The sequence below is a fragment of the Ischnura elegans genome, chromosome 9, assembly GCF_921293095.1.
Source record: "Ischnura elegans chromosome 9, ioIscEleg1.1, whole genome shotgun sequence".
Taxonomy (NCBI): Eukaryota; Metazoa; Arthropoda; class Insecta; order Odonata; family Coenagrionidae; genus Ischnura; species Ischnura elegans.
This window is the reverse complement of record NC_060254.1, coordinates 110,775,924-110,790,119: the sequence shown is the minus strand read 5'-3', so window position 1 is coordinate 110,790,119 and position 14,196 is coordinate 110,775,924. Positions and strand designations below refer to the sequence as shown.

The 14,196-nt window shown below is 40.7% G+C and overlaps 1 protein-coding gene across 1 annotated transcript; it reads left to right on the top strand.

Annotated features, from left to right (window-relative positions):
* Positions 1-5,355: 5,355 nt before the first annotated feature.
* Positions 5,356-10,390, top strand: LOC124165039 (cuticle protein 21-like). Its single transcript, XM_046542278.1, has 2 exons — positions 5,356-5,522; positions 9,701-10,390. Exons 1-2 carry the CDS (start codon positions 5,356-5,358, stop codon positions 10,317-10,319), a joined length of 786 nt encoding a protein of 261 aa, XP_046398234.1. The 3' UTR covers positions 10,320-10,390.
* Positions 10,391-14,196: the final 3,806 nt, after the last annotated feature.

Below are 14,196 nucleotides of genomic sequence, written 5' to 3'. Positions count from 1 at the left end.
AACTTATCATGACGGCTTGACCCGAGACGATTATTTTATTTCCCTCTAAAATGGGCAAACGCCCAATCAGCAAGTTAGCTTCCCAAATAATTACTTTAATGCGGCAAAAGGTACCAATCGTGCTTAAATGCATCAAAAATATATATTAACCCTTAGGCTGCGGGAACGTTTTTAAACGTTCTGCATGGTGAGTGCGGGAAAAACGTTTTTCTACGTTTGACCAGATTTTCTTACCACTGGCAGACTTCCCTTAGGATTTTATTGCCATTCTTTCCGCGGTTGCTTGAACTCGACCCAACCTAGTGGCAGAGAGCACAAAGGCGTCTTTCGAGGACTGGGCACTAGGGCGGATCGGAAAAATCGATTTTTTTCAAATCCATCTGGCCCAATGAAAAAAAGTTGTGGGACCGATCAAAAATAAGGCCTGAAAAATTTGAGACCTCTAGGTGAACCCCTGACCCTCGCTCAAATGCAATTTAGGGGGGGAAGGTCGAAATTCGAAAAATATAGTATTTTATGGTCATTTCCTATAGATTTTGCCGAGTTACTGCCCTTCTAGGGCAAAACTTTCGTGCATTTTGACGTATCTGTCACCGTTTAGCCACAAAATGCCTAATTTGAGTCCGCGCCCGCGAAGAAAATATTCCAACGCCCACGCAGCGTCGCGGATACAAGAGCCGCAAGCCGATCCCCTCCCCTCCCCGCTCGCTTCTACCCCTCCCACGCCTCCAATACAGCAAAATTCATCCCGCGTATGCTGCTAGGAGGTCGTTTGTCTTTTATAATATAAATCGGAAGATGGTAGAAGGTAATGAAGGAAGCTTAGTGAGACGACTTGTCCCTTATTAGGCGCCTCGTCGGGGTTAAACAAATCGATGTTACCAACTTTTAGAGAAGTGATGAAATATTTTTAGATCCGAGAACGCAGGAAAGGAGCCTAAGGTCCATGAAAAGGCCTCTCGGGTGGCTATAAAGGTGTGCGAACTATGGTGACGCTTCCCTTCCATTATGTGTGTCACTAAATGGATTTAGTGGTACAACAGGAAGTACTAAAACTTACGGAAAATGCGAACAGGCCAAAAGTAGGGTTATTGCTTAAGTACAAACCTGAAGCACTTTTGAAAGAACATTTGAAATTATGCGATATTTTTGCGTGTAAGTGCAAGAAGGAGCATAATGTTCCCCCCAATGAAGAAGTATGTTGAGAGACCAGCGGACGAAACTAAAGATGATGGCTGCTGGCTTGAGTCCTAAAGAAACTCGACAACTTAGGAAAAAAAGAGAATCGTCGGAGAGCGTTGAGTCGACATCGTCAATTCTTGTATGGGAAAATAGTATCAAAAATTTTCTTCATCAATTCATCCGAAGAAAATTAAACTGAAGAGAAATTACCCGATTTTTATCTCTACGTTCCTCATCAAATAAAAATTCAGGACTAAACTCAAACTGGAACTTCTTCGTGGAAAATGCGTCTGCCAAATGTGATAGAGGTAAATGCAAGAAGCAAGAAACCAATGATCGTCCCCGCAACTTTAGTTGACGCAAAAATAATAACTTCGTAAGAAACATCCAAGGTAGTTTGCAAGAATTACTTACGTAGACAGAAAAAGATGCTTATTATTGTGAATACGAAAAGAGAGGTATCAAAGGGTGTCATCAAAGGGCTACATTTTTATGGAGTGAAAGACTATACTTTTGTCTGATGAAAAAAGGCAAGAGTACTTATCAATCCAAGTTTAGAGGGGAATGTGTGATGTTAGTTGAAGAACCAGGGTCCCACTTTTGGGTTTGCCTCCACCGTCGGAGGATTAGCAAAAGTTATAAAATCTGCGATCCTCGATTCCTTTCCGAGTGAAAATTAGATACACAAAAATAAAAAGGATTTGAATGCAATGGTGAATACCGCCCAAAAAGGAGGCATCATCCCTATGCTACAAGCATAATTCCAACATCCCTTGCTATGTGAGTAAACTCTTCTCGGGATTCCCACCGGGTTAATTTTTCCATTATGGCAAACGTTTCAAGCTCCGACTCGGGGCTCATTATCAGGGATAAATTTCGTTGAATCCCGAGAAGAGTTTACCCACATCATTCGCCGGGAAAGCATCAAACCATATTTCATCCCTTACAGAGGTCTATTTGCTAATTGCACTAAGTTGACTTAGATTTGCGGCATAAACATTGGGAGGGCAATCTAAGGACCGAATTTTGCGTTGTTGCAAGAATGCGTTTGGCGGCCGATCCGAGATTTTTTAAAGAGCTGGATTTTAATATCAACTTAAAAGGACTACTCGCTGATGACATATTGGAGAGAGACCACAGTACCTCCGGCTACATCTGACCTTAGTGCTGTGGATTTTCAAAAATCTATTGATGAACTTTCAAATTTGAAGTTAAATATTTCTTTTCATTATAGATACGGACGAGAGATTCGTGAAGAAATTCACCAAAACTTTGTTGACAACATCGAAAGACGAGGAATGACACTGGCATAAGAAATACAGATTGGAAAGCAGGTAATTGAAAAATTCTCTCGTGATTGTTCCTCCACAGACGATACTGAAACATTAAATATTTATACTAACGAAGTAAGACGCACTTGGTGTGAATTTTGGTGCATTTGGCGCGTGGGAGAAGCTTGCGGGGAGGGGACGCGAGCGGCTTTCGCCCAAAATCCATTTAATCACATCTGTCGGACAAAGCCGGAATTGGAGCGCATATCCGAAGTTGGCAAACCTTCATAGCCACTCGAGAGGCCTTTTTATGGACCTTAGGCTCCTTTCCTGCGTTCTCTGATCTAAAAATATTTCATCACTTCTCTAAAAGTTGGTAACATCGATTTGTTTAACCCCGACGAGGCGCCTAATAAGGGACAAGTCGTCTCACTAAGCTTCCTTCATTACCTTCTACCATCTTCCGATTTATATCATCAAAGATAAATGACCTCCTAGCAGCATACGCGGGATGAATTTTGCTGTATTGGAGGCGTGGGAGGGGTAGAAGCGAGCGGGGAGGGGAGGGGATCGGCTTGCGGCTCTTGTATCCGCGACGCTGCGTGGGCGTTGGAATATTTTCTTCGCGGGCGCGGACTCAAATTAGGCATTTTGTGGCTAAACGGTGACAGATACGTCAAAATGCACGAAAGTTTTGCCCTAGAAGGGCAGTAACTCGGCAAAATCTATAGGAAATGACCATAAAATACTATATTTTTCGAATTTCGACCTTCCCCCCCTAAATTGCATTTGAGCGAGGGTCAGGGGTTCACCTAGAGGTCTCAAATTTTTCAGGCCTTATTTTTGATCGGTCCCACAACTTTTTTTCATTGGGCCAGATGGATTTGAAAAAAATCGATTTTTCCGATCCGCCCTACTGGGCACCCTCACCACGGGGAGCGCTACCCAGATTATCCCTTCTTCGAGAGAGAGGTCTCTCTGCTCTCCGCGGCACATTCACGAAGAAAACAATTCCAATGAATCCTTACATTTCCTAGGAATTTTTTAATCTTGTCATTGTCCATTAGCCGGGGAAACTTATTTGAAAGCATTGGTTATTCTTTCTTATACTTTCGGTGGTGGGTATGTCGCACCTGCGTAATTACCAAGGACATTTCTTTCCTTTGAGTATTATAATCTCGTTCTGGATTTCCCACCGAATAGGTTTCCCTTCGAATATCCCGTCTTTTCCACATGCTCTATTGATCTTTGCTCAGTTTTTCCAGAGTTTCGGTGGTGTACGTTTGCTCCTAATCAAGTACCTACTCGAGTGACTACATTTTGTGAATCTCTTCATTTATTTTCACTATGGATAGTGAAAGTTTGCCATCTCGGCCAAAAAGGAGAAAGGTTTCTCTCGTGGATGAAGTTCTCAATATTTTATTCGACTCTGATTGTAAGAGTGAGGACGGAAATTTTTCCGATTTGTCTGTGTCTACCAGGGATACTGAGAAGGATGAGGATGATGCAAATGATTCTGGCGATGGTGGTCCATTCAATTTGGCTGAAGACATTGAATCCGCATCATCTTCTTGGTCCAGAACTGATGATTTTACTCGTCAGATTTTCCAGTTCGACAGCTCCTCATCTGGTGTAATATCGGACCACCTTCATGAGAATGCCTATTATATCCTTTATTATCCATTATCTTTACCTACCGCATCCAAACATACGTTCCAAATGCTCCCCAAAGTTCAAATCGGCTGAAGTATGGTTGAAATGTTGAGGAATATGGTTAAAAATCAATGGATTTTTTTACTGTTTGATATCAAATCGCTCATAAAAATATCATGCTGGCCAAATTTGAGGAAAGAAATTCATTTACATTCAATTTAGAAAAAGTAACGTTCAAATATTTTAATTCCAATTATGATTCTTAGAAAGGGCTCAATTGTATTCATGGTCTGTCGTCAGGGGGTAGGGTGGGTAGTCCCGGATTATGAGGGTCCACTACCTGCTAGACGCACGCCCGGGGTCGACGGAAAAATATCTTCCCCGTTCATGTCCCGCACACAGTGGCAGAAAAATTTTGACGCTCCCGCAGCTAAAGGGTTAAGAGGTACGTTACATTCACTTCGCTTAACTTGATTAAGTAGAAAAGAAGGCCGCGGAAATCAAATCAGTAGTTGACTGCAGGCATTCAAGATTAAGTAGGGCTGCAACTAAATTGCATAAGAGTAAAAAATTAGACAAATATTACAGCAGTCTTCCCATCAATGGCCTCCAATCCATGAGGCAAAGATATAGGGCTCTAAGTGTGCATTGGAGGACAAAGTAGTCGTGATATCAATCCTAACGTAAATGCTAATCAGTTATGTTGCCCATCCAATGAGAAGTGAAATTGCTTGATGACGCCTGGTACCCTCTGCTTCTTCGATTTTGGATTCCCAATCGGATAGAGACTTGGTCATGCTCATCATCCTGCACACATTTCTCTTTTTGCTGTAAGTTTGATAGGCATTCATGTTTTTGGTACAGGCAACTGTCTCTCCAATAATCTACATTACGTAGGCAGTATTCATAAGGAAATTAAATGCTACAATAAACCATAAAGGTAAATTCAGAACGCATCCAGCTATGGAACGGATTCACGCAAATATTTGTAAATTTTTATTTTTTTCCAATGCTGTCTTTTTTACATGAACGTATACTATATAAAGCCAATCGCCCCAACGGCAAAAGCTACGAATTTTGATTGAGGAATGAACATGTAATTTCAAACTTCTCCATAGCCTGTTTACGGAGTGGGAAACATGTCAAATGACACCACGCGATTTCCACAATATTTCGGAAATTTATGATCAATTTCTAAATAACAAAAGCTATTACCCTAAAGTACTGGCCGACTTCATTCTTCAAGGAGATGGACTGGAGTGAGTGGAATAATTTACCTATCTTCACCAAGGAGGCGAGATACACGACAGACATTCGCATGGCCCAATTAAAGACAGCCTTCAGAGATGATATTCCATTTCTTACAAGACCATACGACTGGAGCCAAGGATTCAGCATGGGAAAGTATTCAAAAGGGTATTCGCATTTTAAGAATCATGCATCATTGGAAAGCTGATCAAAAAAAGACTTGAACCTTTCGAGAGCTGGTCGTGGCGGTGCATCTTTACTTTAGTTATATCATAAGGGTTGCTGTCTTTACACTAACGATTGAAACGGAAATATTTCTTCAGACACCACTGCTTCCGACATTGTTATAAGGAAAAATAATTGCATAAAATCCGGATGTTATGAATTTAGGATTTTTGCAGACGTAAACGGTTTTCGACTAGAACTGATCGGCGTGCACCAACTGAAGATGAAAAGGACGGCAGGGGAGAAATAAACCAGTAGGTGTGCCAAAAAATTAATTAAAGAACGACAATCGTGGAATACCACACCCCAGAATAGAACATGAATACGCCATATCAAAAGTAAGTATATTGGAGTGAAAATTGAAGAAAAAAAACTCCGAGGAAGACCGATAGAAGACCTTGAGTCGGATAAAAATGGACACGAGGAATGCGAGGGATATGAAGGAAGAGAATACAATTGCTGGAGATATGTATACATAATGTATGCCAATATTAGGCCTATGAAGAACATCGTTAGTATGAAATCGTGTCAGGCTTTATTTTGTGGAAGTTCGCTATATCCACGATGATGAACACAAATGTTAATTTCCACCATGGGCGTACCCAGCGAGGGGCAGGAGGGGGCAGCTGCCCCCCCCCCCCCCAGAAGCAAAATCGCAAATGTCTTCAAAGAAAATAATATTTTTTCAAGAAAATAATTTTAAAAACTAATAAAGAGCTGTTACAGTTTCCTAAAAATGTTGATTTCATTCACCTTTTCCGTGCTTAAATCTTACCTACAACTTGAACAGCCATGGTTTGCCCCCCCCCCCCCCCAGTTTTCATCTTGATTACGCCCTTCATTTCCAAACTTTTTAATTCAGCACTCAACGTCCAACCATAGTTTATTATAATAATAATTTATTTACTCCTACATTTTGTTTTTACATGTGAATACAAAAATAACAAAAGAAGGAGCTTTAGGTGGTCTCCAAGGTAATACAGGACCAGAATTGAGCCACCATCAAATAAAAAAAGTGTATGCCAATAAAAGGAAATAATAATGCAGCAAGTGATACATGAGTGTTTTAAATAAATAACATGAAAATAACATTTCAATTATTTCTAGCGAGATAAGCCAGTCTTTAGCAAGTCTTCACATTACATTTGAGGATTTCTTTTTATATTCTAGCGGGCAGTAAATGAAATAACTTTGGCCCCATGTAAAGAAAACAGCGCTTATATGATGTTAACTTAGGTCTGTTTACTATTACAAATGACGCACTCCTTCACTTGTTTCAACGCATTATGTCGTTTTCAAGGTTGAAAACACCTTGACACGATGACACGATGCGTTGAAACCTTTGGTCGGTCGTTAAGAATGTTGAATTAAAAAATGTGGAAATTACCATTTGTGTCCTTCGCGATGAAACATCGTTAGTAAGTACTATGAATTTAAGGATACCCCGAAAATATCAATATTCATACGTATTACAGCAATCCTGAAGTAGCTGTAAGTATACTGAAGGCCTCCATTTCTCTCTCTTCCAAGTGAGTATTTTTTTACACCCCTACGACTCCTTTCCCCCTTCTTACCCTTCTTGATCTGACCTATTGGTGCTTGCCCCATCGTCTTCCTCTGGGGACTTCTCCATCAATTTTTCCTTTAATTATGTTTCTCGCATAACTGCTTTGTCTAATTACGCAATCCACAGTGTTCTTCTCTGGGATGTGATGATCCTTTTAAAATGTACTTCCTTCTCCTATTCCACTACACAACCCCTTATTTCTCCTATCTATCTCTCTGTGCATTCATCTTCGTCATCCTCCTCTAGCACCACATCTCCAAGACTTCTATTTCATTTCTGTACACTATTTCCAACCCCCTGAATCATAGAGTACCGCTGGCAACAAGCATGTTTTCACACACTGTATCCTAGTCTCCAGTGTCATTATGCTATTCAACATAATGGACATCTCTTTACCATGACTGCCGCTTTGTCTATTATTTATTTGACGCTTGATTATTGCCATATGTCACAAATTAATATAAAAATAAGGCATCATATTCAATAAAAACTGCAATTTCATGATTGGAATATTTTTCCAAACTTCTTTGAATAACCATCATTAGACATCAACCCAGAATTATATTAAAGAGATTAGGAAGAAAATAAGCGATGAAAAATCAACAAAATTTATCGTCACACACGACAGCCAGCAACCTCTATGTGGTCACTAACTGGCAACTGCAGGCCATCCTGCCACAGTGGGCGCCGATTCAGGAGAAATTAGCGATCTTCCGAATTTCCACGTTACGAAAGGATGGGAGTGGACGAATTTCGGTATGGCGATCCACTTTTTATGAGATGTGTGGATAAAAAAACCTACGTCGGGAGCAAACTAAGGAGGCGTCACCATGAGATGGGTGGGGGGGGGGGGGGAATCTTAACCCCCCCCTGGGGGTGTGGTCTTCTCTGGACAAGAGACGAGCGGGTATATAAGCTGAGGACCGCGTCCAACAAGGCACTTGATTCAGTTCAACCAGCGAAAATGGCAGCTAAGGTAAGTCAACACAAACGCTCCACCGGGTACTTCTATATTAGCTTCCTCTCTTATATCAGTGAGAACGGGCAGGAATCACATCCTAATCGAAAAGCGGGACACATCAAATTCCACTATTTTTTTCTCCCTCGACCACGTTTTGGAAAAAAAGATAATTGTGGAGAATATACTTTCCATGAACGCCGATATCTCCGGGAGAGAAAGCGGGACACATCAAATTCCACTATTTGGTTCTCCCTCGACCACGTTTTGGAAAAAAAGATATTTGTGGAGAATATACTTTCCATGAACGCCGATATCTCCGGACTTCATAACACTAACATTGGTTAGTGATAAAACGCAAGGATATCCCCTTTTTTAACCCACTAACGCGAATTCAGTCACTCCAGCAAAAATTGCAGCCAATATTAGGCGTCAGGAACGCTCCACAATTTTAATGCCTCAATTTCCCTAGTCGCATAAAATTCGCTCGGGATAATTTCGTTCATCGAAAAACTAGAAATCTATATATTTCCTTTCTTTGGCTCCATCTCAAGTTTGCCATGGCCTGAAATAATGTAAAACGGAAAAAATACTGTTTACATGAACAGCAATCTACCCGAAATCAATAACTCATGCGTTAGTTTGAAATGTATTAAAACGAAAAATGCCGTGTTAGAGTCAATTAAATTATTGATTATTGTTACGTTCAACACAAACAAAGGACTATAAATAAAATGATGAAACAACCGAATAGCGCAACTATAGAATATTTTCCTCTCGGGGTGTACCATGCCGGACTTAGCTTTGTCAATTAAAGTAAAATAATGTATGATCTTAGGTTTTCCCGGCGTATCAGTTACAGAAAGGTTTCTCGGGTTTTCCACCGGTTGATGTCGTCCATGTCAACCGACATTTCGATCCGCAACTTGATGATCATCCTCAGGAGATCTTCCGAAATCCATAACTCATGCGTTAGTTTGAAATGTATTAAAACGAAAAATGCCGTGTTACCGTTAGTGCCGTTAGTTAGTGCCGCAGTCCTCAGCTTATATACCCGCTCGGGTAGATTGCTGTTCATGTAAACTAAAATAATTATTACATTCAATAAAAATCCCCAAAATCTGGTTATTTTCGCAGGCCTTTATAGTAAACTTAAGTCAAATCAATGGTTTGTAAGTTCTTTTCATGGAATGGTAATATTATAGATTTAAAAATAAACTTTTTAATACTCCATGGAGATTTTTTTAATCCACCGGATTCGAACTTCTCAAGTGGAAGATAATATCAAGAGATAATAACTTAAACAAACTATTATTCGAAACCGGTATGGTTTTAAATAACTACTGAATGGAACATAAAACAGTATATTTTCCATCCAATCAAAATTTTTATCACTTGAAACACTAAAACGCACAATAGGTTCAGCATAAAGTCTCGTTAGGCAAGTTTAATGGCATCAATGTGGCTAGTAGAAAATACTACAACCCTCAAGAAATTTTATACTTGAAGACACAATACAGTACACAAGGTAAAATATTGTGTCAAAAATTACCTGTAAGATAAAAATAAAGGAATAGTGCGACGATAAACTCGTAGTAATGTTCTTTTTCTTAAAACGGCTCTAAATAAGCTAAAATATCAATGTTGTCTTCTCCTCCCCCTCTTCACAATACAGCTCTTGGTCCTCCTTGCTCTGGTGGCCGTGTCCCAGGCGGGCGTCATCCCATCTGCCGGATACTACGGATCTCCGTTCGCCTTCCACGCTCCCACCTTCGCAGTGGCCAAACCACTTATCACCGTGGCCAAACCAGTGGCCATCGCTAAGCCAGTCGTCGTCGCTAAGCCAGCCGAGCCGGAGCCCTTTGACCCCAACCCTTCATACAGCTTCCACTACGAGGTCAAGGACGCCACCACCGGAGACGACAAGTCCCAGACAGAATCCCTGGAGAACGGAGCCATCAAGGGCATGTACTCCCTCGTCGACCCAGATGGCTTCAGGAGGACCGTCGAGTACACCGCTGACGACGTCAACGGATTCAACGCCATAGTCAACCGGGAACCCATCGCCGTGGCCGTAGCCAAGCCAGTGGTGGCCGTTGCCAAGCCAGTGTTGACTGTTGCCAAGCCCCTGGTCTACCACGCACCCTGGGCCTCCGCCCCTGTGGCACACGCACCCTGGGCCACCGCCGCTGTTTCCCACGCACCCTGGGTCTAAGTCAGCACTTCCTTCCTTATATACCTCACAGCGCCGTCCGGAAGGTTCTCCAATATGAAAGAGAGCCATCTCTGAACGACCGCAAATTTAAAATCATGTAATATACACCTGTAAAGTTGTACAAAGTGAAATATATGTTCTCCAATATTTTTTGAAAGAATACTGTTTCATTATGAATTCCTAGAGAGAAAATCTACCATAGAATTGAACTTGGCCACTTTTAGTGCTCAATTAAGTTCTTTCAGCGTTCAATGCTGATTTTGGCTTGGTATTCACAACTCCTTTCTATTCGGAGCTGTATCCGCTTACACGATTTTCATCCAGCCGGGCCAAAATAAAAGTAAAGATACGTATTACAGCAGCGATACCAAACTATTAGCTATGTGTAACGTACTTTCCTACATTTAATCGATAAAATGAATCATGAGGTTTTAAACTGCAAAAATTAACGATAACTAATAACGTGGCAGAGGATACGTTTAAAAACTATTGGACGGCGTCTACCAGCAAAGACGCTTAATAATTTCATCACACTATGTGGGTTACAACTGCAGTTGGATACACGAGTCATTAAATAATAATTACAAGCATTTTAATATTTATATTCGGTGGTGCTAAGTAACTCGCTTCTCGATTCAATACCATTTTCATTTCAGTGAAATCTTTAAGAAAAGGTGTTTCCAATAAATCGGCGTTTAAACTTCCGCAAACAAGCGTAACATTTACCCCAAACCACCATCTTCACTTTCCGCATCAATGGGACGATTTCAATCCGCAGCGATGAGAATTAATTCCCACGCAATGAACGAAACATCTTGAAGGAATTAGTCGAAAACCGAAACACATCTTGCAGATTACGAGTTGCAAACTCCCGAAAATGCCGTAAAATAAGTTCCGTTTGTTCGCGTGGGAGCATACTGCAACGAAACTATTATAAATCTACTAATATAAACTAACAATCATAACAGGAAAAGTTTTATTTTGTTTTAAGCTTGCATAAAAATGTAAATAACACTTTCAGTACCCGTTTCCGTAATCGAGAGGCAAAGAGTACTGTTTCACCGCATACGTCTCGGGAAGAAAGCCGAGCAAAAATCATAATTCAACAATACGAAGAATCGGTTCTCTCGTCAGCTAAATAGCTCGTATTCACGAATTTCTTTTCTTCATGATAGTACTTTGTACTACTTTTCATCTTTCAGCTGGCATAAAAGTATTGACAGTTTTTTCAGGTAATCAGCGATTTGATATATAGAGAGCAATTTAAATTTTTACGCCAGCTCAATGATGATAGGTATTCAATAAAAGATGAACAGTAACACGAATGCATTAATAAAAATTTATATTAAAAGTTGATGCGGACCAAATGCGAAATATGGGAGACACGAAATACTTCATTATTATTAATCTTCAAAATTATTACCTATATAAGCTTAAACCTGCACAACAAAATATGAGCATTGTAAAATTGTTAACTGAGTTTAACATAATGTTCATGTGTTCCAGTTCATTGTGCTCAGTTACCAACTTCAAATAATGGAATTCATCTGAGACTTAACTAGCTGTCGAAAATTATGTATTCTGAGGAGTGGTTATTTATAGTTCATTGGTTTCTGAAAGGTATTGTTTCCTATCCTTTAAATTGATATTTACTTAAAAGTACAAATAAATTGAAATTTATGGGCGGTTTCGAGTCTATTAGCTATGTTCCTCATGTTTTACTTCAGCTTAAATCTCCTCTGAGAAACACTCTTGCCGTTTTTTTTTCAAATAATTTTCGTTTGCTCTGTCGCCCTAGTTGGGCAATGACGCTATAATTATTATAATTAAGTATTCTTGCGATTAAGGTAAGTTTACACGGAGCATCACGAAGAATTCCGGGAGAATCCCCTCCCTTTGTGGACGCTCTTCAATTCACAATAAGGCCTACTCTCTCTTATCCTATATAAAAATCATTTTATCTTTCTTCCTCTCCCTCGTTTACCGTCTAACACTACTTTCAACACCACCCTTCCTCGTTAATTACTCGCTCCATCCATAACTTCAGTCTCCTCCGCACCTCATCAAGAAGCTGCCTCTACTCACCCAACATGTCTACCACTTCGTTCTTAACAAAGAAGCAGGAGCAATTTCCACAGTCTTATTTTTACTATACGACCGCGCTTTTTCTCATAGCATCATCACTTCTTTCTTCTTCCTTACCGTTCACTGCACCTTCTCCATTCTTCGCCATACCCATATCTTGCCTCCTCCCTATGTGTCCACGTTTCCGCACTGTAATGCCCTACACTCTAGATCAAACTCTTCGCTAACCTTTTCTATAAACTCCTAGATAACGTTCCTCTCCTTCCTGTTCCTGAACGTCTTCTTCGCTAACGCAATTCTCTTCCTGATATCCTTACTACCGTATCCGTTATCCTCTAACCTTCCGCCTAAATAGTTGAACTTCTCAACCTGCTCAAGTTTTCACCACCCAACTTTATATTAAGTCTCATATTCCCAGCTCCCAATGCCTTGTAGAACCGCATACCCTTTCTCTTCTCGTGATTAATCTTCACGCCATAATCCTCACAACGCTCGTGTAACGCATCCACAAGAGCCTGCAGCCTCCTCTCTTACTGGCCGATCAACGCCTGATCATCCGCGAATCTCTCTGATTTTAACATCATTCCTCCTACTTTTACTCCTGCTTCTAGCTCATCCCACGCTTCCCTTACCATCTCCTCAGCGTACACGTTAAAGAGCAGCGGCGATAGAGGCCAGCCTTGCCTCACCCCTCTGCAAATGCTTGCCCGCCCAGATTCTCCGTCCACGAAGCAGGCATTCACGTCCTGGTTAAAGTCTAGGCTTCTCTCCACTAGGGACCTCATTACCGCTATTTCATCTCGAGTTGACTTTCCTTTTCCGAATCCAAAGTGATATTCGTCCAAATATTCACTAGCCCTTGCCCCCATTCGTCTGTTTAATATTATCAGTACTAGTTTCGCCGCCCGCGATATTAGGCTAATAGTCCGAATCTCCGAATTCCACAGCTTTCTTCTTTTTCGGTGGCGGTATGAGAACCGTTTGAACGAAATCCTTTCGCCAATATCTCTCCTCATAGATCCTGCGCACTAGATCGAAAAACCGTCCTTCCTAGATTATTCAGAAGCCCATACAAGATACTGTACATGCCCACTGCTTTCCTGGCCTTCATGTCAGTAAGGGCTCTATCGATTTCCGAATCTAAGATCCCCGGCCTAAGATTATCTTCTTCTACTGCATTATGCAGGCATGAAAGGCCATACGAAGCAACAACATTACAGCGAAGTACCTACTACTACACTAAGAAACATAACGACAACATACAGCAATAATTAAGAGGAAGATAAAAATCACACAAATACTTGCCATATTATGATGCCATATTAATAAATTATATGATGCCATATTAATAAATTAAATTGATTGACATATTCGCATGAAAGTAGGGTTGAGAGATTTTGAGCGAGCTTCTTAATAGGTAAACATCCACATTAATTTCGGTATTCGGAGTTGATAAGACGCTGCCGAAGGAAAAAGCCTCCTAAGCCATCGGCGCACGCGGGCTTTCATCCCAAACACAGCGTCTGAATGATTTTAATTTTTTTCATTCCTGTAACGATTGATCACATTTCAAAACCTCTTACCGCTACAAAAGTAACACCTTGAGGGATCACCATTGCCCTACCTGTAAAAAAATTTCCATTCACTATCGTCATGAAAAAAATTAGGAACAATTATCGCGAATAACAACATGCGACAATGGAAGAGTCCTCTCCAATAACCGTAACGATTGTCATCATGCCACATGTAAGAAAAAATGACTGTGCTGGCAGTTTAGCTACTAGGCAGAGCA